A 27,002-nucleotide genomic window follows, 5' to 3' on the forward strand; every position below is an offset into this window, starting at 1 on the left:
TTCCATGAAAGTTTGTGGCAGGGTGTGGCTTGTGCAGAATAGAAACTGGGATTTCTCTTCCTTCCATTTATTTGTGTAAAAATGCCACCCCCCCCCAAAAAAAAGAAAAAAAAAAACCACTTTTAAAACACAGTTTTAAGCATTGGCAACCAGTTCACATTGCACAAATCTGCTCCCCACAGGACTGGAGTAGACGACAATTTGCGTCTGTTCAAATTAACATTCATTCATTCATTCATTCATTCATTTTCCGACCCGCTTTATCCTCACTAGGGTCGCGGGGGATGCTGGAGCCTATCCCAGCTGTCCTCGGACAGTAGGTGGGGGACACCCTGTGCCGGTTGCCAGCCAATCGCAGGGCACACAGAGATGAACAATCATCCACGCTCACACTCACACCTGGGGACAATTTAGAGTGTTCAATCAGCCTGCCATGCATGTTTTTTGGAATGTGGGAGGAAACCGGAGTACCCGGAGAAAACCCACGCAGGCCCCGGGAGAACACGCAAACTCCACACAGAGAGGCCGGAGCTGGAATTGAACCCAGTACCTCTGTACTGTGAGGTCGACGTGCTAACCACTGGACGACCGGGCCGCTCAAATTAACATACGCAAACAATTACTATTTGTCCTTTTTTTTTTTTAAATCCGAATGCGCAATGGTACCCTTAAGTTACGATAAGACTTTCTACACTTATATAATCATGTTTTTGTTAATCGTAGTTGCAATACTAGTGTAGCCTATGATATAACAAAAAAATTAATTAAATGGCTAACCATCATGACATGTTGTAGTTACAAAAAATATATATTTTTTTGCTAGGACTATTTTACTCTGCAGCTTGTCGCATTCCGAGAAATGAGACAAGCCACACTAAAAATAACAAAAACAATGCTGAGCATTAGTATTTCCTACTGAATTCTAAGAATCGCATGCAGAACCAGTTTGAAGCAAACACTAAACACTTCAGTCCTACTTCAACTCTCCATGTTGGCACTTTCCTTTCATGCAAGTACACACATACATGTGCAGTAAAACACGTCGCCGTACATTTTGAACTGTTGTTTTTTTGGGCAGATATTTATCCTGTGGGGTAAAATTAGCCTCTTACAAAAAAAGACCCCACAATCATAAATGTGTCTTGCATGAAGTCACTTTTCGGTTTTATATAGAACCACCTGCGCTTTTACACAACAACACTGCATTTTTTGTGTGACGTCAGTGGGAGCATCAAACACCAACATTGATTCCGAGGGAATTAAGCCTTGGGCGTGAATGGTCACCGCCAATGTGAGAGTCCCCATTTACACACATGGTCCAGGCTCAGAACCTCCCTCCAAAGACAGAAAAATATTTGTCCGGACCACATTTCATGGAAGTGGTGTTTATACGGAACAGTAACCCGCAAAAGGTGTCGAAATTGGGGCTTTGAAAAGAGGCTCTTGACAGACAGTTTGCATGTGTTCTGCTATTCCGATTATGTATAGAAGCTGCAAGATCACATACTGCAAATACAATGTACATCACATTGGTGTGACACGATAATTTAGATGTCACTTCTTGAAACTTCAGAGTTAAAAAAAACATTTCATGAAGTCTATATGTTTTTTTTTTTTCTCGACTTTGTGAGCTCGAAGAACAAAAACATTCATTTGGAGCCAGGGCGTCTCTTCCATAAGAAGTCTTATGAAACCTCTGAAGCGCCCACTCAGCTCAACGATGGCACTGCACCACATTTGGGTCAAGGTGACGGACCCAACCCCGTTCTTCCACCCCCACCTCGCCAGCAAATAGGACGACATGATCGAAGAGATAAGGTAAAAAGAGAAGGTAGGAAACAAGAAAAAACAAAAGCCGGTGAAGACACCTACTCACCCATATCACATCATTTCAACTACTCTGACATATCCGTGCATCTTGCTCAGTTTGCTCCGTGCGCTAGTGAGCTCGGACGGGACTTACGAATGCGGCCGGCCCCGAGCCTCTACCGGCATGATTGCTACCAGGCAGAAGGCCACTGGGACAATTACAAAACCACGGGTCGCTGAAAGCCGCCCAGACCTGCCGCATGCTGGAAACCTCCCGAGCTGGCTTGCTCCTCCCGCTGCTGCTGCTCTCCTTACTCCCCGCCCCACGGCATACTGATACAGGGACGTGATGTCAGCGATCCCCGCCCACTCCAGAGACTGCCTTAGGTAACAAGGTTAAGGGTTCAACCGGGAACATGGCAAGACTGAATAATGATCTTGTTTTATCTACACTGTAGATTTGTGAGAAATTTGGCTTTCTAGTAACACATGACTTCGCGCTTCTGTAATTGGATTTCATAATCACAATTGCTTTTATTGATAGTGGTAATATGGTTCCGATGTTGTCAACCAGCATAAGGAGTGATAAGCCTTCGGCGCCATTCTCATGTTCAAGTGCCCACACATGACTGTCAATTTCTAATTGTAAATTAGTCACTGACTGCGGGAGCCAAATCCCGACAGTAAGAACTGACACAAGAGAGACACTGAGGGTAAGGAAGAGTGAAGGAAATGAGGGACGGCAGGGAAGTTAGATTTGGACACACGGATCAGATGCTCAGAGGAAGTGCACTTCTTTTCTCATTGCCAAACTTAACTATACAAGAGTTATCTGGATGCTGGGTTGTTTTTTTTTTTGTTTGTTTTTATACTCTAACCCAGTGGTTCTGAACCTGAGTTCGATCAAACCCTCGGGGGTTCGGTGAATTGTTCTCAGGGGTTCCACAGAGCCCCTACCGTACAATTAAAAAAACTTTGACTTATGTCTTGAATTTGTATTTACTTTTTTTTTCTGTTTTTAATAAATAAATGCATTTTTTTAATGTTTTGGATTTGTAAAAAGTCACATTTTTATTTTTCACTAAAGAAGGGTTTGGCGAATGTGCATATGAACGGGTTGGGTTCGGTACCTCTAACAAGGTTAAGAACCACTGCTCTAACGTGTAAAAAAAAGGTAAAGGACGGATTAATGGCATTTCTGGCACTGTGTTGGTATGCGCTTACGTTACCGCTTACTTTCACACACAAGCTGGAAACTCCATCTGCAAGGCCCCATGGATACATTGTACACACACATACAGAGACCGCGTGCAATGCAGTTGGGGGGCATCACCTTTGCCACACTAGCACAATTCATGTAGCCCCGCCCCCAAGAGGAAGGAGCGCTCACATTTCACAGTTTATGACGGCACACATGAGATAAAGACATGCGCACGCACACACAGGAAGCACATGGAGCAATCCTTCTACCAACTCATCGTCAATTCCTTTTCAAGTAGAAATTCAACTTTTGTCACAAAATTCCTTCTACGGCTTTAAAGCAGGCTTTGTTTAGGCTTTTGTTTTGTGTTTGGGCAGGGAGGAAGGGGGGCGGGTTAATTCGGTTGGAATGTTGACGGAAGTGCACAGTTTCAAATGATTTGAGACGTCACATCAAGATGCCAGCACTGATTTTGTCACGCATCGAATTGACTGATTCCAGAGTGCCGTGTCGCTGTGTGAACTTGCGCACGCAGTCGCACTACTATACTGTCCTCAATTGAGTTCTCTCATCACAAACATTTTCAAAGTGCACAAACGACGACATCAATCCGCATTTAAGTCAAGATTGAGGAGTTGATATGGAGCATTTCCATTCTGTTTGGTCGTTTGTATAATCGGAAGAAAAGACTCCATGTGAAGCCGACTTCTGATGTAGGACAAGTAAAGGAGGCCATTTACACAACTTGTTTGTTCTCTTGACAAGTAGACGTACGTCTGGGTGTCTGGGGACACAAACATTTGAAATCCGAGTGGGTCTCATCGATTTGCAGAATATTTGCTTAATTGGCGAGTACATGATGAAGACAATAATTAATGATTGTGTCTGTATGTATTTGTGCATGCCTGTAGTGGAGTTTTTAACAAATTATTTAAATTAGTTTCAGTGCAATTGATCATATCAACTACGGTATTGCGCAAAAACTTTACCGTGAGATTTTATTTTTTCATAAAGATCATATCGTGGTTAAGTAGAATGTCAGTCAGTGAGTGCAGTCAGACCTCAGCAGAGGCCGAATGGAATGGAAAGAAGATCCCAAAAAGAAGCATGCAGTGTTGTGCTTATGTTCATTTGTGAGCAGAATAACTTGTTCTTGGAAGATGGCTACCAGAAGGTTGGTACCATTATGATTCTGTGGGGGTGGGCTGTTCCGCTGATGACAAATAAATAATCAAGAATAATCAGTCCTTTCGATACTAACCCCACGGCAAAGGCTGAGTGGTTCAAGAATTGCCATTCCCCCCCCCCCCCACACACACACACAATCAGACTACTTAACTTAGTTTTAATTAGCACATTATCTAATATGTGAAAATGTTACTTATATAACTTGTTCTACTGTTACGTACTTCAAACTATGCCCCGCAGTTAAAAGCAGGCGAGTGAAAGGTTTCATGATGAACTTTGCAAGCCATGTTTTCGAATAAAAGCGATGTTGAAATTTAATTTTTTAAAAAATTCAACAAAATTAAAGCCGGACTATTGATTCCCCAAACCAATAAATGACACTCAAGGGTGAAAAATGACCGTCTGGGATTAAACCAACCAGTATGACAGCGATGAGAGTGACACGACGGTATGAGTAAGCATTTCTGTAAATTTGATAACCTCCCTGTCGACACTCGACGCTCAAACAAACGCGCGCAGCAAGCACATGCACACGGTGTGACCTGGTCGTCTGCTGTGCCAGTATGTAGACCAACTGGTGTGACTGTATCACCTCCCACTCATCACAGTTCCGAATCAGCATACATACAGTACGTCCCCTCAGTATTGGAACAGTGAAGCCAGTTCCTGGATCTGGCACACAACTATAAAAGACAGCATTATTAGTGACAAAGCACTGCATAATTAAAGGAGGTCAGCTCCCTAAACTGGACTGAAGTCAATATGACTGAACATTTTCAGTCACCTCCTAAGAAAGAACGGGCCGCTGGAATATTTTGTGATGCTTTAGTAGCCTTTCAGTCGCTGTGTTTTATTTTATTTTTTTAAACACAGGTCTCCTCTTCCATCCATCCATTTTCTGATCCGCTTTATCCTCACAAGGGTCGCGGGGGGTGCTGGAGCCTATCCCAGTTGTCTTCGGGCAGTAGGCAGGGGACACCCTGATCTGGTTGCCAGCCAATCGCAGGGCACGCAGAGACGAACAACCATCCGCGCTCACACTCACACCGAGGCACAATTTAGAGTGCTCCACTCACCTGCCACGCATGTTTTTGGAATGTGGTAGGAAAACGGAGTACCCGGAAAAAACCCGTACAGGCACGGGGAGAACTTGCAAACTCCATACAGGAAGCCCGGAGCCCGGAATTAAAATTCTGATCCAACGTCCAGCAATTAAGCTTTATGGACTTATTTTTTCTCCCTAAAACGCACCGACCGACCAACATGATGACACCAGCAAAATTAACTCAGAAGTGTGCAGTCTGCAATTTTAAAAAAAAGGATGCAACCATGATTGTGAGCACTTTCAACACACCACAAAACAACCCCCCCCCCCCAAAAAAATAACACATTACCATTATACAAAGAGCTCATCAGGGGCACGAATGAGGGAGGTTTTAGACTGGCCATGTCAATCTCCTGACTTAAACCTGGTAGCATGTGCATTTTAGCTGCCAAAGAGGAGACCTATGCGGCCCGGTGGTCCAGTGGTTAGCGTGTCGACCTCACAGTGCAGAGGTACCGTGTTCGATTCCAGCTCCAGCCTCCCTGTGTGGAGTTTGCATGTTCTCCCCGTGTGTGCGTAGGTTTTCTGCAGGCACTCCAGTTTCCTCCCACATTCCAAAAACATGCATGGCAGGCTGATTGAACACTCTAAATTGTCCCCAGGTGCCCGATGGCAGCTCGGATAGGCTCCAGCCCATCCTGCAACCCTTGTGAGGATAAGCCGATCAGAAGATGGATGGAACTATACATACATATATATTGTACTGTTCATGTTCACGAACCTTCCCTCCTGCCTTATGGAGGTTGCTGCCGATGTCACTAATAGTCGTCGTTTCACCTGACTGACAATTCAAGTTGACGTTTCAGCCTTCGTCAGGGCTATGGCCAATGTTTGGCTTTGATGGAGTTTCCATCTCTTCTCATCGTCATGATAGCTTTTCTTAACCCACCCATCCGGTTTTCACGTTGGTTACACCTCAAACCAGAAAAAATCTTTACCAGCAAAATCCAAACCTTAAGTTGGACGTAGACATTCGGCAAACTTCATTGTTTGAATCATCAATGTAATGTAACAATGCACACTCAGAGTCAAAATTGGATTTGCACTTTAACTGAAGCCACAAAAAACATAACTCGTTGGGTGCTCTCATAAAACTTTGTACCAGTCATCAAAATTGTTCCCACAAAGTTGGATGTGTACAAATTGCCCAAAATGTCTTGCGAAGATGAAGAACTAATGTTCAAGGGGATGCAATTGTTCCATTTCCACCTTTTGAGTGATTGATTAGGCAGTTCATATCAAGGCTTTTCCCCCCATCGATGTTTATTCCTCCTGAACTCCTTCGAGACAATGTCAAGATCTGTTTTGCATCCGTGACTTAATGCTAAGCGTCAGTTGGAGCAAACTGGACAAATGTCACGACTCACCGAAAGCAACAGGTGTCTATAACAAGGTGGGAGGAAAACATGTTGTGCTCACTCATTCAGAATGCAAAAAAAACACAGAGATGCTGTTCGCGCCTACACACTGGCAGGGGAGCAACACGCTAATTAGCACACTCACCTCCTGCTCCTCTGCGCGCTCGCTCGTGTGTGTGCGTGTGTGCGTATGTGTGCAAGGACCTTACGAAAGAAGTGACTAACCCGAGTGGCAACTGTGCCAAGAACCCATGACACACACCAATCTCTTCACACACCGAAAGGTACACAGTGTTCGTGACACCCACACACACGCACGCACGCACGCACGCACGCACACACACACACACACACACACACACACACACACACACACACACACATTTTCACCAATCTATCTGTAGCAGCGGTTCTTAACTGCTGTCACCCCGGGACCCACATTTACCTATTGTTGCTAAGTCATGACCCACTTTTATACAGAAAAGTACAAAAAGAAAAAAAAAAAAAAAAAACAATAATGATAAAATAAATAAATAAGTAAATAACTAATTAAGATTTCAAAACACATGTAGTGTGTATGATACTTTTGAACAAAATAGACAATTTCAACTTTAAAGTGCCTTTCAGAGCACTTTATTGAAAAAGTGAAATGAAGATGGACAGTACAAAAAGTAATACATTATAATACAATTGAATATATCTGTGTATCGCAATACATCCATAAAATTTTTTGGGGTGCTGTGACTTAGTCGAGGAAGGCACAACTTTCTTCGGAAGAGCGGCTGCCAATACTTCCAATACTTTTCCATATTGAAGGTAACATTAACATATTCATTTCATGCTTTCTAGAAAGAAACATTTGGAACCAGCAACAAGAATTAGTGTGTCTAACATTGGTGAAATAAATCATTTAGACTTGCTCCTGATGCAGATAAAGAGAGCTAACTAGCATTAAGTAAATGCGAACGGTTTTAAAGAGAAATCGATTTTCATGAAATAGCATTATTTGACAGATTCCAGTGATAGAAGTATACTTTTCCTGTGCAAAAAAATTAAGAAAGTTATGATTATTGAGAAGGAGTGAAAATAAACCAATTGCTGGCCAGTGTCCTAATGCATAATCAATTAGGGTTGAGATTTTTGTTGTGACATTTTTTTTTCTTGTAAAATCTCTTCATCTCGACCTAGTTTTGAAAAAAAACCTGCCATCGTTGGAAAGCTCGCTCAACACAGAAACAAAACACATACAACAATGATGGTAATTATTCATAATTAACTCACATAACGGATAGTTAGGTAGGCATTTACAGTCACTCAGTAACTAACAAATCTCAGAATACAAAAAAAAAATCATTATAAATGGAAAAGTACAAGGAATAATACATTTTCCTTATTTATTTTCAACGTAAAATAATCTGTATATTGATCTTTTATGACTGACTTACTGTCTTGTAATGTGATTTATTACTTAATTTTTGTCACCAATATTTTTTACTGTTCTGAATCATATTTTGTGTTTGTCCATATGGATTCAAATTTATTTGAACCAAAGTTTAAAAAAAAACAAACTGCAAAACAATTTCCCAAAGAATAGGAATACTCTGATGCGGATGAGAGACATTAGACTTTCATGAAAGTGAAAGGACAAAAGGGAGAACAAAATGGGGATTTGAACCAAGGAGAAAAACTTTGATTGGGGGTGGCATCCTGGTGAGCTGTCATGGCAACGGCAGGACACACGCAAGAGACGATGGCGGGTGGCGATGATGTCACAAGAGGAAAATAGATGTGCCATGTCACCAAGGGGGAAAATGTAAATGAGATCTCAAACACATGAACACTCTCGAGCCGCTAAGGAAACCAGCAACCAGCAACCTGCTGATTTATGATTAGTTATTGATTACTGATGATTCAGAAAAATATTGCATTAACTTTATTTGTCATTGAGAAAATAGTTTTTCCCACCCCAAAAAATAAATAAAAATCAAATGTTGTCCAATGATACAAAACCTTTCTTCTGATTTCTTCTTCTTAATTCGAATGATATATGTTTTCATAACGCTGATTTCATTGGTCAATATATTTTTTACAGAATTTTAAAATGAGAGCTGCAAGTGACCTAAAAATAATAATAATGATAATAATAATAAAAAAATATAATAACAACAATAATAATAATAATAATATTATTATTATTATACAGGGTAATATACAGTATTTAGTAATATTTATGAATTAAGGGTTTGGTTAAAAAACATGTTTTTTTTTATACCGACAAATTACAACGCATGGTAAATGGTTGGCTTTCATTTGTCAAACTTCAAAAACAAAAAAGGAAAATATCTCAAAAACATAAACATAAAATAAGTAAATATATATCATTTTTAAAAATCAACGCCAAAAATACAAGCTCTCGCTCAATTAGCTTTGCTGTTGACCAGTGTTATTTTTGGAGCAACAGCGTGCAGAAAATCAACTTGGTTTTATACAAGAATCAAACTGGCCCACTAAGCACACCCACTAAGCACACATCACGACATAGTGCCACCACAAAGCTGTGGGCAGCGTCCCAGCACCTTAGCAGTTAGTCACTCCTTGCCCAAGGGGTGAGTTCCCCTGGAAATCGAGGGAATGAAATGTGGTGCACTTTGCTCACAGGTCACCTTATGAACGAGACAGATGTCCCACTGACATAATGGATTTGAGATTCTCCGCAACCAGGAAGAGTAGCATCAACAATTTCCTATCCCGAAAACGACTTGTACAGCATTTAGGCTGCGGCCGCCTGCACACTCACTTGCAGGGTCAGTTATGCAAAGTGTTGCACAACTGCTGAGGTAAAATGTTTTGTAAGCAATAAGTGTCAAGATACAACTCCAAACTTTTTTTCTTACATGATTAATGCTTCAATCACATTTCTAGGGTGGTGGTGATGGTTTCTTATGGCTGGGGGCCCAATCTGCTCTACAACAAAACAAAACAAACACTAAAAAGCAATCACAGAATGAACCCCCGTTCAGTGTGGAGAATACATTGCAGACCGAACTGCTACAGGTGATAATCTGAGTTATAAGAATGAAAGATTAAAAAAAAAAAAAAGTTTTCCAAACACTCTTTAAACACATTTAAAATCATTCAAACATACTTTTAATATATGCGCTACATTCAAGCGGATGCGTGTGAATGAGAATATTTGGCTGGTTAATGAGCATTAAATTCAATTGTAAAGCAGTCAGTCCATATACCATTCTAGCAACAAACAAAAGGGAGTTTGCAAACTGAGACTAATTAGCTTAGCGCTAGCCAAAATGAGATTAGCATAACACGATGAGGACAAATTTACAAAACTAAAACTTCCTGGGTTCTGCTGTTGGCCAGCGTATGGCGCGTGATCCTGGATATCAAAGTGAGCTAATTTAACTAAAAAGGAAAACCTTTCCATAGGTTGATACGCTGTGTCATTGTGCCAGTGTGACACGCTGACACATTTGCATAAGAGAAGAAAATATGACTTTGTAAAGGTATAATGAAGATAACATGCTGTATAGGTGAACTACATTTAGCATTTACCATTATAGTCAAATTGGATTTTTCATTATTTGGATTATGGCAGGTGGCTCAGTGGTCGACTGGTTAGCACGTCACAGTGCAGAGGTGCACGGTTCGATTCCGGCTTTGGCTTCAAAACTAATAACGAACGCAGGGTTTGGGTGCAAGTCTGAGCTCTAGCATATATTTTCAAATGTATTTGTTTCAGTCAGCAGGCTCCAACTATGTAACACTTTTATGAACAGCAATTTGTTTCAGTTGTGATCATTTTTTTAAAGCACTCTATGAATAAAACTGAGTTACTTTGAGTTGAGTCTTTTTGTGTTAGATGCAGTGGAATTGGACCCTCGACTTACGGACGACCCTTTTTACATTTTCCAATTACGCACAAAATAAAGCGGACGGATGCTATTCAACCATCATTGGCTCTGTGCGTAATTCAGTGCGGTAGTTGTGCTGTTTTTTTTTAAATTTTTCCTTGACTCTTAATTAGACCTCAGAATTACTTTAAGGTTACAGTTGGCTGTAAACACCCCAAAACACACATAAAACTCTATGTCTCCTCCGCGGCAGCAAATATAAAGCCAATTCCATTCATTTTAATGAGAACATTTCCAAACATTTGGATTTACAAACTGCATCATGGAACGAATTAAGTTCTTCAGTTGAAGTACCAGAATTTAGAGGCAGAGCCTGATGCGGTGGGGTAGGATGTGTGTCTGTGTCTGAACCCTCCATAATGTAAAAAAATTAATAAATAAAAAGAACCCTTTTTAACACAAAAACAATGGATCCTTGCCAAGAAATCATCAGATTTGAACTCACATTATTGGGTCAGGGTGTAAAAAAGAAAAAAATACTTCTTTTGAGTCTGAATAAATGTGGATAGAAGATGTTTTCAGAAGCACAATAACCTTTCAAGTCCAACGCTCTTGAGGTTGCAACATTCAAATATCCATCCATCCATCCATCCATTTTCTGATCCGCTTTGTCCTCACAAGGGTGGCGGGGGGTGCTGGAGCCTATCCCAGCCGTCTTTGGACAGTAGGCGGGGAACACCCTGAATCGGTTGCCAGCCAATAGCAGGGCACATAGAGACAAACAACAATCCACACTGACAATTTGGAGTGTTCAATCAGCCAGCCATGCATGTTTTTGGAATGTGGGAGGAAACCGGAGTACCCGAAGAAAACCCAGGCAGGCCAGGGGAGAACAAGCAAACTCCACACAGGGAGGCCGGAGCCGGAATTGAACTCTGCACCCTGCACTGTGAAGTTGACACACTAACCACTCGAACACCGGGCCGCCTATTCAAATTGCAACCAAAGAAAAAAGAAATCTGCCCCTAAAATAGCTTTAAAAAAAAAACAAAAGCTGTCTTGCATGATGAACCACACAAACGGGGCATCCAACAGTCTGGATGAACCGTGACATGGTTTTCTTCAACAACTAGGAGGCCTGGACATGAACATGACTCATCTAATAGAACTAATGGATGATTCATTGATTTACATAACACATTGCGAGGAAGAGGAGTTTACAGGAGTTTCTTCGGGATAGCTAACAAAGTCTGCTCGCAAGCATGCAAATACATCCAATGACCAGTATACAAACACTAACTAATAAAATTTGCCAAATTACAGTGGTGTGTGGGTGCATTTCATATGGGTTCTCAGGTGCACGATGTGGATGCTTGGTTCCCATTGGTTCCCATGTAACTTGAAACTTGCTGCTGAGATTTGTTTCCAAAGTCACACCAAACTCAAAACAGCTGTCATACATGAGATCATAGGGTACCTCTCGGGAGCTCGGTTCAGCCAGCAATCAAAGGGTGAACTTTGTGCGAGTGTTTGGTTTTCCTTTTGTGGCACTTGGCACCCAAAGAAGAAACGCTCGCAGTTAGACACAACCATGTGAGCTATCACTGGTTATCCAAGTTAGCCGTGAGTGTTTTCCCCATTTCAATTCTTTGTACACAGGTTTGTGTTTATGTTATAATAGTAATTGTAAGACTGTTACGATTATTTCTCTTAAAATATTGTTTGTGCAGTTAATACATTTTATAATAATATCTCCGTTCTGGCTTCTCAATAGACCGTTCGCGAAATCACCAACGAGCTGATTAGCTGGTGAGGGTTAGCTGCCAGTTAGCATTTGTTACCTGTTAGGTAGAGTGCGTGACCAACCGAAGATAAATGTTTAGGATATGTGTATTTTAAAGAAATTAGAGTTTCAACCTGGATGTAACAGTGAGTCAAAAACTTAATGAAATGTTTAAAGGTCAAGTGTGAAGTAATTATAGAAAATCCCAAATGAAAAATCTTCTGTCAGTAATTAAACAACATACTTTCAAATAAAGCATGAAAAATAATTTCTACATCGTAAATTCGACAAAGTCATTGTTGTCCCAAAGTGAGATCCTGACGAACGTCAAACGCGAAAGTGCGACGTCACTTCAAGCATTGCAATAGCAGGGCTCACTATGGAAATTGTACAAAGCCAGTCGGAAATCAATTAGGAAAGCGATGAATCCAGGAGTTTGAAGAGATGGAGGAAGAGAAGGTTTTTGGCAAGATATACAGGTACGTTGGACCATACAGGTATGAGCCAGATGCTCAGGATGCGGAAAAAATTGTGCCCGAAGGGCCAAACAGAGTGGAGACGAGCCACATGGGGAATGGAAGAATGGTAAGTTATATAGGCTGCGATTACAGTTTTAGCCTAGCGTTATTGCTCGCAATTTGATGCTGTGCCGCGTTGTAAATTGCGCACGATGGGATTACCTACTGCATGTATTCCGCTAGCACTGAGAGCACACGTCATCGTGGGTTGTTGTCCTACATTTTCGTTGTTTAGCGCGTTGCTATGGGTCTAACTATGACACCGGGTGGGTTGCAGTAAAAAAAAAAACAAATGAAAGTACTGTATACTTGAAATAGTTTTATCCCAAAGTATTACTCAAAAGATGGTGAATAAACAAGTTTACTTCACACTTGACTTTTCATAGGAAGGCAATAATTAGGAAGGCATCGGAAGGCATTTTTACGGGTTGCAAAGCAGCAACAGAAATGCTTGCATCCTTCCAATTCTGGTGCAGATATTCAAAATCAAATAATTTGTAATCCAGTGGTGTCAAACTCATTTTTGGCGGGGGCCACATTTTAGTTACCGTCTCACTTGGAGGGCCGTTATGACTGAAACCATATGGAGAAGTCAAGAATAACTGTTGATTCAAATATTGTTTAAGTGACTATCATGAGGTGTTTGGTCACAAGAACATGCTTAGAATATATCTCTTAATTTTTATACGTGAGAATTAAAAATGTTGGTAGACATTTTAGGAAGGATCATGGAAGTTGACATGTTTGAGCTGCTTTCACGGGCCACATAAAATGATGTGGCGGGCCAGATCTAGCCCCCGGGCCTTGAGTTTGACACCTGCGTTGTAAGCCATCTATTCTCAAAGATAAAGTAAAATGAGTATGTCATGATATTCAAGTGTGTAGTTTGTCGTCAGTTTGACCCTTCCACATATTTCTTTCCATTAACATGATTGACATGACACAGGAAGTCAACTGGCATTTATCCAATATTGTCTTTTCACTCGAAGTGGCTTATATACAGAAATAAAATCTGTTTCGTTGGTCAACATTTTATACCTGCTCAAAATGACAGTTATCTCTTGTACTCACCCGGTATCTCGTCGTCTTCATCATCATCATCGCCGTCGTCCTCCGCATCCTCGTCAGTGATGTAGCAGATTTCTGGCAGGCCTCTGGACCCATTCGGCTGCTGCTGCTGCTCCTCTTCATCGGACATCCTGTTGTGTTACCTCAGCATCGCCGCGAGATGCCTGAAAGAAGGCAGCGTAGGATTGGCCGTCTCTTTGTATCCATCCATCTATTTATCAAAGATGATGAACAGTTTTTGGGCGCACGAGCTGCCTAGTGATTGGGCGCAGATGAGACAATAATGGAGGCAAGGTGCTCTCAAGAGTTTCTCGGGCACTTTAAAAGCTCTCTCGGCTGAAGGATAATGACTCTCTTAGGTTTTTCTCAATAATGTGGTCGTAATCTTTGTTGGACAGCCTCGATGACAATGCTGATACACAGATATAAAAAAAAAAAAAAAAAACACTATTCCGGGGCACTCAAGAAGACTATATACCGAGGAACATAACACTCTACTGTCTAATGTGATTTTTTTTTTTAGCCGCAACGGTGGCAATGAACATATCTGTCTGATCTTCATCATAAAATGTCCCGAGTGAAACAATATTTCAACCGCAGAAATTTTTCAGGTCGGGTCATGTTTGTGTGGCTGCTTGGTGTTTCTTAAAAGTCAAGATGTCTGATGAAACATCTGATTAAAAAAAAAAAAAAAAAAAACCTAACAAAAATATACATTGAGCTTTTGGCTTTCTGCCTTCATTTTGTGAATGCAAGACAAAAAAAAGAGACTTTGGCCCAGCACTTTCAGTGCCTTGAAAGTTGAAAAGAGTGAGAAAAATTCAACCAATTTAGTATGCATCTCCAACTTCTTGAGTGACAGCCAACAACATCATACACTGGAAGAGGAATTCCCCCATTGCGGGAATACTAAATGCTTCTTTTATCTATTGCAGTTATGCTAGCAAAAAAAGGAGCAAGTTTAAAAAAAAAAAAAAACCCTTCCACCGAAATGGAGGACAAAAACAAAGCATGATTACCTGCCAGCATACCTTTCATAACATTACACAACCAATTACATAACTGTAAATGTCACAGATTTTTGTTTTTCACCATCCTCATGAATCCAAACAAACTACACATTCCAGATCGGTTTGAATGGAATGGATTGATGATAGGACAATGCTTTTATATCATGTAATTGTCTCGCGTGGGGAAGGTGTACAATATCTGGAACAATGGTGTTGTCATTCGACAAATGAAAATCCCAGGCTGAACCAAATGTGCGCAACACTGTGGGTTTGTGGTGGAGCTTTTCCTATGTGTGTGTTGTGGACGAGTAGTCAGACTTCCCCCACATATTCCCCCCAAAAAAATGCAGTTTCAGTGAATGATCTCGTCTCAACGGTCCACAGTTGTTAATGTGAATGATCATTTATCTCTTTATCTTGTTTTATGTTGAGAGGGAAGAAATTTCATCTGTGCTGTATGTTACACATACGTACAGCACATTTGACAATAAAGTTGTAATCAATTCAATTCAATTCAATTCAATCTCCACACAGACCCGTTCCCAAGGGTGAGCGACAGGCCGCCACGCCCGCCCACCAAGAGGCTCGTGCACTGCCCCGAAATAAACACACTTGAGGCAATGATCTCTAAAAATAATGTTTTTTTTCAAATGAACTTTTTATTTAATTTTATCACTGAAGCTATTTTTGGTTAGGGAAATGTTAATGTTGAGTTGTTTATCACCAAGATGTGAAAAATATAAACAAATAATGCTGCGATTTTGTATGATTGATGGCCGATCTTATCTGCAACAGCCAATCACAGTCTTACTGAAAATAATGGTTAGCGCACGGGCTTTTATATACTATAATATGTATTTGAGAGTGTAGCATTGGGGAATATGGCATGACATGTCCGTAAAATATGTATGATTTGTAAAGAATGAGCGATATGGCAGACTCTCACATGTGGATGTCTAAAACTCAAAATTGTCCCTTTGGTGTGAGTGTGAGTGTGGATGGTTGTTTGTCTCTCTGTGCCCTGGCAACCGGTTCAGGGTGTCCCCCGCCTACTGCCCGAAGAAGGCTGGGATAGGCTCCAGAACCCCCGTGTGAGGATAAAGCAGTTCGGAAATGGATGGATGGATGGATCAAAAATATACTTAGAGGCATATAAATACATCTCTGATTTAATTTTGCCATTGATCATATGAGTGTGAATGAATAAAATTTAACATTGCAACTTTCTTTTGTTTCTCTTCGGCCCCCCGCCCAAATTTGTTGCAGGCTAATAAAAAACAATCTACACGCCAAAAAATGGCCCTCAGCCCAGACATTGGAGACTGCTGACTTAAACAAACAAAAATACTGTTATGCAATCCTGTTTGACTCTCCATGAATGATCACGTCACACCCAATAACCAATCACAATTCTATATTTAGCACAAACAAGAAAAAGGGGACAACTCGATGGCCAATTGCCTTATACCAGAGTAGTATGCAACGCATCCGTTTGTTTTTCCTGGGGTGGTTAATGTCATAAAATGCCGAATTCTACGATGAAATGTTTGCACCGCACATGTGGAAATGTACTCAGACGATGAAAGCAAAGTGGAGAAAACATTCATCATGTCATCATGCCCCATTTACATCTCAGTTCATGCACCCGACTGTGAAGCAAAATAAGTGCTCGTTTTTCTTTTGACTTCAAACCACAAATGTTCTGAAGTCAAATCAGCGCACGGAGTGACACACAACGGCAAAATAAGAACGTTCTTTTCGACGTTAGGCACTTTAGCTTACAGATGTTTCCTCCTAATTTTGTGCGGAGAGGCCTTTTCTGTCCAGTGGTCACAACGTTTGGCAACAGAATGAGTCAGTATCTGTCTTGTGTCCTATTAAAGGTTCTTCCGGATGATCGGAGAGAGAGCATAGATACCAGAGCTTATATCAGAGCTAGCATCAACACTAGCATTAGCTTGTGTCAATAAGTGGCTAAAAGAGGAAAATAAATTAAAAGGGAAGGTGAGCCGAACGTGTTTATCATAGAACCACACTAAAATGCTAATCAAATGGTCATGGCCTGTATTGTAACAATTACATTTATCCAATAACATTTTCCTGACAAAGCTTCTCCACCTCCATTTGGTGTTGGCTCCACCAAAAAAAAAAAAAAAAAAAAAGGAACTTTGTAGCGACTGTGCTGCCATTGCTACAGGATAAGAAGCGCCGTGAGGAAGAACACGCACAAGACTTTAAATCATCTTTATGTGTTCTTATGTAACATAAGATGGCAGGGAGAGGCGGCACATAATTACGGCTGGGAAAGTTTTGAAGAAAAGGTCGACAACATGCATGTGCATATTTGTCATGCTGTAACGTCATCAAAATTCATTCTGAGTCTCATGAATCAATCGGTGTGGGAAATGCCAGTATGTTGTCTGAGACCTTGTTTTTCTTTGGCGTTTTGGTAACTTAACCCAAAAGAAGAAAATGAATCTGGAGCAGAAGTTTTGCCAAGTTAGTGGACTGACATTTCAAGTAAGAGTATTGCGTTTACAATTTACATTTGGATGACTACAGTATTGAGAATCTTGTGGAGTGTGTTGCCTTATTATGCAGCATTGACATAAACAAAACAGTCTTTTATTGTTTTTACATTTTAATAATCAGCAGTGGTGCTCTGCAATTGGCTGTCGACCAGTCCAATATGCACTTTGCCTCTCACCCCAAATCAGCTCTGGCATATATTAGACTCCCTCAAACAGTATAGAAAAAAGGATGACTATCAGTAATGGTTGCCGGTACCTTAATTTCACACGGTTATGAACATTACACTGTAATTTTAAATGACTAGTAAACATTTTAGAGCGTGTGCGTGTGGGAGGTGGAAGAGTTCAGCTTGATATGACAGGCGTCTTTCAAACAGCCAGTCCCAATTTATGTTGGGTCTTAAACCGTTAACCCCTCAACCCCCACCACCACTTTTTTTTTTCTTTTTGTAAAAAAAAAAAAAAAACAAGAACAGCAACTCAATTCACACTAATCTTGAAAGGCATGAACAGACATTCACATACTGTTAGACAAAGTCCAACAATGTCCGAGCCAATCAGAGCGGAAAGAGAAGTCATTTCTGGAAAACCCATAAAATGAAAACAAAATCAAATAACCGACTATCCACTCATTTTGTCGAGCATTTGTCCTCGTTGGGATTATAGGGGAGCTGGAGCCTCCCCCCAGCTGACTTTAGGCAGAGAGGTGGGAGTTGAATTGGTAAGCAGCCAATCGCATATGAACAACCGTTCACACTCACATTCATAACTATGGAAGAGCTGGAATCGCCAATGAACCTAACATGAATGGTTTTGGGAGGAAGGCAGCATCCCAAGGGAGAACATGCAAACTCCACACAAGAAGGTCTGAGCTGAGTGTAAAACCCAGGACTTCGTGACTGTGAGCCAGATGTGCTCACCACAAGGGCACCGTGCTGCTGGGAAGCTTCACTAATGGGCACTTGCCCTGGTGGTGGGATAAAGGAAGTTTTCTGAACCATCTGAATTAGGTCTTCTGAGGACTTGAGGGTGTAGCCCGAGTTTTGTGGGGTCAGAGAGTAATTTAATATGGATGAGATCACGACTACAGGGCTTTAAGATTAAGAGGTGTGGGGGTGGGGTTTTGATGGAGACAGTGGTGAGGGAGGGAGGGAGGGACACTCTGATCTGTCTGTCTGCTGGCCTAAAAAAAACCAACAAAAAAAAAAAAACACGCTGCCATGGGAAAGTGGGGGAGGTGCTAGAGTGGACCACAAATAGATGGCTTTTATTCAACAGTACGAGGCGACAATGACAGCTGACTTTATGATGAAAAGTTGGGTTGAGGCCGTAAAAATCCAATTTGGCCAACAATGTAACTACTATACAATACATGAGTCCAAATTAGTTTGTACAATGAGCGATAATTGAAATCAATGTTGATTAGACTGCCCTCCAGAAGATATATGAAGTGAAACAATAACAACAAATAGCTAGCTTTCTCATTAAGAATGATCAAGTGTAATAATTAGGAGCGAACTAATTTCTACTTTTTATAAACTTTGAGGAGGCATATTCTCTTTTATTCTCACTAGGGAGAAAGTGCAATACATTGTTAGGTTGGTGCTGCCGAAGTGATTGACATGAGAACTTCCAATCCAGGTACACACATACGCATCAAACACCAAAATTTGTTACAGTTCATTTTATAACACATCTGAAACTGATGACCGGATATGTATCGCTTTTTTAAGTCATTGATTTTGTGACTGTTCGACGTTGCCAACGTCGAGGTTCCACACTGTAGTTACTTCATGATGTTACTTAATGAAGGGTTCATGTTAAAAAAAAAAAAAAAGTTGTGTGGCTTCTGAGCAAACAAGGTGAAAAGTATAAAAGAGAAAATGAACTAAATCAAATGATTAATGGGGGGGAGAGGGGTGTGAACACAGCTGCTTGCATAAGAGTGCTTACATAAGATCTGGCTAATAATGTCACTGTTCAGCTTACTATAAAATAAAGTTACATAAGGTGTGTGTGTCAAGACACAAGGATGTGCCGCCACAAGTAATTGCCGACCATGAATGTTCTCATTTTATTCATTTTCCCTTCCTGTACCATCCCAAGGTACGCTGTAAGAACTGTCTTAAGGCGGAGCTTGGCTTCGTCAAAAAAATACCAGGATGTATCTTGTTAAAAGTCATGATCAAAATGTCAAAATTAAGCAGGAAACCTTAATTAATGGTGACCTTTCAAGGCTCATTGGAAGGAATTGAATCCAAGCAGACCTCAGCAGCTGCCTTTTGAAATCTCTTTTCATAAATCTCTCACTTATTTCCCCATTCAGATATTATTTGGACAACGGTCGCATCCAGAGAAAATGGACGAGCCCCACAACAGTCCACTCAAGAACCGCATACGTCTGAATGGGTGCTCATGAAATGAAGGCGTTGTATAACAAGGCCTGACGTATTAGGTTGGTTTACAGCTTTCAAATCACATCCCATGGCTTGTGTAAGAGAATTACACAATAGTCTGCTGATGTTGATACACACATGCCAGCTATAAGATTCAAAGTGAATTCTTTCTGTACAATGTATGTGTGAGAGCGAAGGCCACAAATGCTGTGTTGTGTATTCACCTGGTAATGGGTAGTTATTTATTTTATAGTGTAGTCTTTGTAAGGACTAATATGACTTATAGGAGGACTCATTTGACTTGATTTGAGTCAGACTCGAGTTGCTATTTTTAGGACTTGCGTCTTGCTAGCCAAAAACTTGGGAATGACTTGACTTGGGACTTGGTATCGAAATGACTCGACATGACTTAGACTTGAACTACATGACTTGATAAGTCATCTTGTTTGTAGTTTGAAAACCCGCATTTTAACACAGTTTTCTTTGTTTTAAGAAGGAACGCAAGAAAGAAGAAAAAAAGAGGATTTTAGTTTCATTCACGCCAACCTGGCAAACCAAACACCAAGAGCCGAGGATCACTAATTTGAAGTAAAGGACTATCTTGTTCATGACATTGGCAAAAATAGGATGGCAAACATCTAACTTAATTAATCAAACTCAGAAACAGGTAAGGTATCGTTACAGTTTAGCTAGCGACACAAACACTGGTTTGGAACCAGGATGTGATCGTGAACATTTAAGTGGCCAGGGTGGCCATCGGGAATTTCTTGAGATTACTGAACGGCCGGTCCATTACAGCTAGCGACATGCCCTTTGAGTTTGAGTCTTTCGCCCTACATCCCCTGGCGTGTGGCTGTCGCATATTTTTTTTCTTCCGTCCTCACAACATTCTGTTTCTGCTAGCTTTGTTTTGGTGCTAATAGTCTTTTGATGCAAATTGTGTGTTAGCAAGAAAAAAAATACTTCCAAAAAAATCACTCTGTGTGAAAGAAGAATTTACTTGCGAGCTCTCAGCCAGGATCGAACCCATGACCTCTGCAATGTGAGGGCAACACGCTAACCACTCAACCACCAGACCAACTTAACAATATACACTTTCTCTAAAATCCCAACATATATTCAAACACACTACCCCCCCCCCCGTGGTTCTTAACCTGGGTTTGATCGGTGAATTGGTCTCAGGGGTTCGACGTAGCCTCTGCCATGGAAGTTAAGACACACCCGACTCAACATGTCAATTAGTTATGACACACCCGCTTGGCCATCACTGGCTTCAGATAATCACATTACATTGCTTGTCCAATCAATGCTGCAGGAAATTTAGTTTGCTCGGTAGTCACCGTGTGACTGTCGTGATAGTATGTCATACAATTTAAAAAATATATACTTAGGCCATGTAATTTTATTTACTTTTTCTGTTTTTAATAAATGTGTTTTTTTAATGTCTTGAATTTGTCAAAAAATCAAATTTTTATTTTTCACACATGAAGGGTTCGTTGAACGTGCATATGGACTGGCTGGGTCCGGTACCTCGAACAAGATTAAGAACCACTGCCCTACCCGTAATGATGCTACAATAGACTAAACTCAACTACCGGTAATTCAAATGAGCTTCCGCTCACATCCCAAACTAAATCAAACTAAGCAAAATCAAACCACACTTAAAGGAAACCCAAAACAATGTGCCATGCTAAAGCATTGACTTGGCACGAGGACAGTGATATTCTTTGCTCTCTTGAATGTTGGCTATTCTAAATTTGGATGCAACAAAGGCAAAAGTGAAATAATACTTTGATGTTATACATTGTTTGAAGGAGATGCAAATGATTGAAAACCGCCAAGGTAATAGGAAAACAAAACACCCACCGAGCAGGAAGATTCACTTCAGCTCTGTACATGTTAACTGTTTTTTTTTTCAATTCTGTTGATATGTGATTAACAAACAACAAGAGTTCTTCTGATTTTTTCCCAAAACACAAATCAATATAAAAACAATAAAATGTTTGTTATTTTTAAGTTAGGGTAGGAAATGGAGTACATAAGCAAACCAAACTGTTGTAAAATAACTGCATTATCCAATATTACATTAAGTTTTTTTTTTACTATGTATTGTGTCAACATATTTGTCCAAAGCCACACTAAAAGTACCTGACCTAGAAAATATGAATAAACCCACCGCCTGCTGTGTCTATTTTGAAAACACCGGCAGCCCTTTAAATACTTTTACCTTTGAACCTGCAAAGACGTACACATTCATGTCGGATTAACCTGCATTAAAGAGTGAGGAACATACGCACATGCACGCGGACACGCACATGCACACACGTGACCTGGATCAGTGAAAAAACGCTGACCTGCATCGACTTGCTTCAGAGGGTATTTTTAACCCAGGCGTCTTCTAATCCACACAAATGCCCCGTTTATGTGGCAAAGTCAACAAATGGTTCCATTTCCCTTAACCTATAGAAATGTCCCTTTATTTACAGCAGAGAGGCCAATGCATTATAAATTGTCTTTTGGTTATCATGCATAAAAGGAGTTCAACGCGTTGTGTTGATTTTCAATTCAAAAAACTGCATTGTGAAAGATGACAATGAGCGGCAGGTAAAGTCATGCACTCCAAGACAAACACGAGGCCATTCCGCAGTGGGGGAGGGCTGGGAAATCATTGAAGTAAGATCCTCTGATTGGACTCTTCTGGCAGCCCTCCAGCCAATCGCTACTGATTGTGGGGGGTTCATGGAGGTTGCCTGGGGGTTGTAAGGGGACACAAGTAGGGGAAGGGTCTCCTATAGGTGTTTATTAAGCCATAGAAGGAGCAGCTGATCCTTCCTGTTGCCACTCAAAAAAATCTGGGCAAAAAAAGAAGAAAAAAAAACACAATCGTCTGAGTGAAAGAGTCAATATGAAGAAAAGGAGAGGATAAAATAACAGAGGAAAAAAGTGACTTCCTTCTAATACAAGAAAACCTTCAAAGAAGTTGAGATGTTTTTGTTTCTTCTTTAAATTGAATTTATAATGAAGATGACATCGTCCAAGGAACGTTTATACATTGTTCCTCCATGTAAGTCGCTGCAAAAAAAAAAAAAAAAAAGCTTGGTGTGAAAATAAAATCAAGGCGTCAATGGTGTGTTAATTCATCTTACCTTAACTAATGGCACTCTTTAATTTCCCGGTCTAGCAACTTTGCTCCTCACTGCTCAGATCTTCCCTTTCATGCCAAAAAAACACTTTGCATGATAATTCAATCAACTCTGTACCTCTTTTTAACCCAAATGCTGCCAACTTTACCCTTTGCACTGATCATTTACGCTGAACATAACCAGATGTATATGATAGTGTAGCGCTGCGATACGATTGACTTTGTGTGTGGTGAATGACTTGAGTGACAAGTTATACAAACATTCACCACAACCAGTAATTCCTCTATTTGTGTCTGGCAACTGTCCAAGCTTCGGTTGCCTTGTAAATTGGCTATCGTTACCACTCGTGCCACAGTCACAGCGTTTGTAGCTTGACTGAACTGTGTTGACTGCACACAAGGATTTTTCAAGTTGAAATAATTTAGCGGTTTAACACTCTCGACTGTTGGCCGGACTGTTTCCTGAGCTGATCAGGGGGTGTAAAAATCACTCTCTCCTCTCAACGCGGAGGAACAGCTCGACTCTGAGTTCCTCTCCGATGACCGAGCTTCTCACTCTAAGGGAGAGCTCGGACAACCAGTGGAAGAAACTCATTTTGGCCGCTTGTAACCGGGAATTGTGTTCTTCTGGTCGCGACCCACACCTCGTGACCATAAGGGAGGCTAAGAACGTCGATCGACTGGTAAATTGAGAGCTTCGCCTTTCGGCTCAGCTCATTCTTCACCAAGTCTGAAAGATGCAGAGTCTGCATGTGTGTTGGCTACTTATCTAATTTGTTTCTGTCTATAAAGGGAACCACCATAAAATATTTTGTAAAAATGCTGATACCAAAGAAAAACGCTGTAATTCATGTTTAAAATAACGTAGACAAGACATACATTACACAAATCGGTAAGCATACAAAAACACCCCAATTTACTGGAATGAGAATGAGAAATCCAGCAAATGGAACTGGAACCAGAAGACCAACCAACCAGAACTAAAATTACAGGAATCATTAACCAGGAAAAAAATCCCAGCTATTCTTGTCACGGTTGACTCAACCATACCCATGGATGCTCAGGCACAAAGTGTCCCATCCAATCCCACATTATTTCCTGGGACGACCGCTGTATTTTCTGGACTATAAACCGCTACTTGTTCCACTCTTTGAACCCTACAGCTTTTAATGTGACGCAGTTTATTTATGAATTTTGACTGACAAGCTTCAAGCCGCCAATAGATTTACCCATAGTCTCGTCGCATCTGACCAACGAGATTACCAAACACGTCACAGTGGACCAAAGAAACTGTCCGCACTCGTACTGAATATTCATCAGGCATTTGCAGCTCATGCGTCGAAAAAAAAAATCTTGAGCAGAGTTTAAGGATCGGAGGGAATGAGTGCCATAAATACAGCCAAGTCTGTGCATGCCCTGCGTCTCCCCAACACGTAACAAACAGGTTTCCAAACGCTGCACTGCTGTGTGGTGAAGCTTGTTGGCGAATTTGCCTCATGTGACAAGAGTGACTTAGAAAGGTTAAGTTAAATGTTTTGTAATATCCATCTGGGACCTTCTTCTTTGCCAATTTCCCATGTTATAACGTGGAGGCCCGCAGGCTGCAGCTATTAATACAAAGGGTCAATGTGTGGACACATGTTTTTTTTTTTTTTATAGTGAAATTTAGCTGTTGCGACTTTTAATCATGTGCCGTAGTCCAGAAATTTAGGTAAGTGATGAGGAGTGGAGGTCAGCACAACTCTCCTCTGGTCCAGGACAAAAAGCTCAGTTGTTAAATCTGAAAATATACCAATCAGCATCCATCCCTTCCCTCTCGATGTTTTACATGAGACATAGGTCCGACAAATAATTGGTTCCTGCCTACAACTGTGCTTTTCTTAATCCGTTGCTTTATTTTCACACTCTAAGATTTGACGTCACCATGCTTCTTTCTGTTCAACATCACATGACCTGCCTTGATGGAAATGAAGCAGCACCTCCATCATTCAGCTTCACGAATCTGCTACATGTCACTGTGCCAATGAAATCCCACCCAAAGTCAGCTGCAGCCCATCCCTGTCATCCTTTCTTCCATCAGTCATGTTCAACTGTTGGCATTCTCTTCCTGGAGTCAGCCACCCGCTGAGCTTTTTAACTGGATCACATTCAATTAGAATGATTGAGGAAGAGGTGAGATGCCCCCGGAACATGTCATTTATTCAGCGCTTAAAACCAAATTTATTTTCGACAAAGACTGTAGGGGGTCTAGCCCAGTGGAAGGTTGCCAAAAAACTGGCATGCTATATAAATCAGTGGTTTTGGTAAACTTTCAAACGTTTTACAATAAAAGCAAAAATTGAAGTACTCACACAAAGTTAACTGTTTTTTTTTCAGTAGTTTTCCCACAACTTGTTGGATCTGAATTTTAACCACACTCTGTTTGCAAAGCTGAAGTGAATGAATGAAATATTATTGATTTGATTCAAGCCCAAGGCCAAAATTAGGTTTGCCACTGTCATAAGCAATAAGGCTGTTAAACTTCACATCCTGGTGTGCTCACTGTGGCGCTCACCAAAAAGCTGTTTTTCTTGCCTCTTTGCTTTTGTCATTCGTGTAATGGAAGGAGCAAAAGCTGACTACTCATGCCTGGACATTGAGTAAAGCTGCATCCCACTCTTAGAAAAGTACAGAGCGCACATTTCGCCAAACCAAAGTGCACAGTGTGATTGTAAAACACAAGCACCATTCTCATGCATCGCTATTCTTTTTTTTTATCTCTCAACAATAAAACTTCTTAATAACAGTATTGCCAGCCATGTTCAGGATTATTGGGAGCCACACTGAAGGCTAATTTAGAGCAAAAGAAAACCAAGATTACGTATCGTGCACATCAAGCACAAAAAAAAACAAAAAAACCCACATCTGAGAATTCCATGTACGTGTCAAGGCTATTTGGAAACCACGGTATAAAAAGTGTGAATGAAATGTTTCCTCAAAAATTTTGTTCACACAACAAGGCGTTCATGAGCCAAAGTTTGACTGTACTGTATACACAGGTTTTTATTTTTTATTATTTACAATATGCTAAGCAATTAACTGGTTATTTAATGAGATCAATACATTTGAAAATAAAACAGCCCCTATTTTCTCCGCTCGATTTAGTCTTTAAACCCAAAGGAATCCCATGCAAGCACAGGGGGGAAACACGCAACCTTCATCCCAGAATGTTGGAGCAAAGACTGAAACCCCAAACTTCAGAATATTGAGGCATACCCACAAAACAACTAGTGCCCCCATGCTGCCCTCTACATACATTATCCATGATGAAATTGCAGAATCACACAGCATAAGGTTTGTCTTCAACTTAACAGTCAAGGCATAGCCAAGAAACTGCAAAGTACTCATTCTCCAATGTTTGTTTGCTCTGCCAACTGAATAAAGCACTCAGTCGGCTCCATGCATAAAAAGTTTGAATCGCATTCAAGTCGAGCCGGGTAAAAGTCCATTTAATACGATTCATAGCAACATGAGGGCTAGAACCGAGACGTGTAGCTCATTTTGTTGGGCCCTCAGGAGCCTGTTAGGTAACCTGGCAGACAGACAGTTGGGTGGCGATAAAAACGGCGCACGCACAAGCTTGTTATTAAAAAAAGCCACACACAGAAAAAAAAAGGGAAAAGCAGCGCGGTCGCTTGTTTCATAACCTACAGGGAAATCTGCAAAATTGCTGACCGAGGGCGCCGAGGTTGCAGCCGCTACTTTGTCTGCAATCTAAAAGGACCCTCCAGTCCACACACACGACCACGCGCACACAAAACAAGCCGAATAGAAGTGCTTGCAAACGGGCAAACGTCTCTCACCTGCCCTCCCGCTGCCGGTCTGCTGCAATTCAGCTCCAAACAAAAGACAAGCAAACAAAGACGGGCGTGCAAGTGTAACGACATGCAGGGCTCGGAGGCTTGTGGGATTTCAGTCATTCATCACTTTGTTGTTACCAGAGGAGGCAGGGCAGCCCTCGTCCTCCCTGCCCTGCACTCAATCA

At 41.0% G+C, this 27,002-nt stretch overlaps 1 protein-coding gene across 3 annotated transcripts in view; it reads right to left on the reverse strand.

Moving 5' to 3' along the window:
- Nucleotides 1-27,002, reverse strand: part of LOC109511774 (helicase ARIP4-like) — a 54,105-nt gene extending 27,103 nt beyond the window's left edge. Inside the window, exons 1-2 of one of the 3 annotated variants that reach the window (XM_019863068.1) lie at nucleotides 26,821-27,002; nucleotides 13,903-14,063 (exon numbers count right to left, since the gene is read on the reverse strand). In XM_019863068.1, coding sequence (XP_019718627.1) covers nucleotides 13,903-14,029 — 127 coding nt within the window. In that variant the 5' untranslated portion in view covers nucleotides 14,030-14,063; nucleotides 26,821-27,002. Of the gene's footprint in view, nucleotides 1-1,876; nucleotides 2,108-13,902; nucleotides 14,064-16,691; nucleotides 16,710-26,820 lie in introns of those variants that run through there. The other 2 variants (XM_019863069.1, XM_019863071.1) reach the window with 2 other exon arrangements.

This window comes from Hippocampus comes, unplaced genomic scaffold (assembly GCF_001891065.2).
Source record: "Hippocampus comes isolate QL1 unplaced genomic scaffold, H_comes_QL1_v1.1 scaffold1, whole genome shotgun sequence".
NCBI classification, from domain to species: domain Eukaryota; kingdom Metazoa; phylum Chordata; class Actinopteri; order Syngnathiformes; family Syngnathidae; genus Hippocampus; species Hippocampus comes.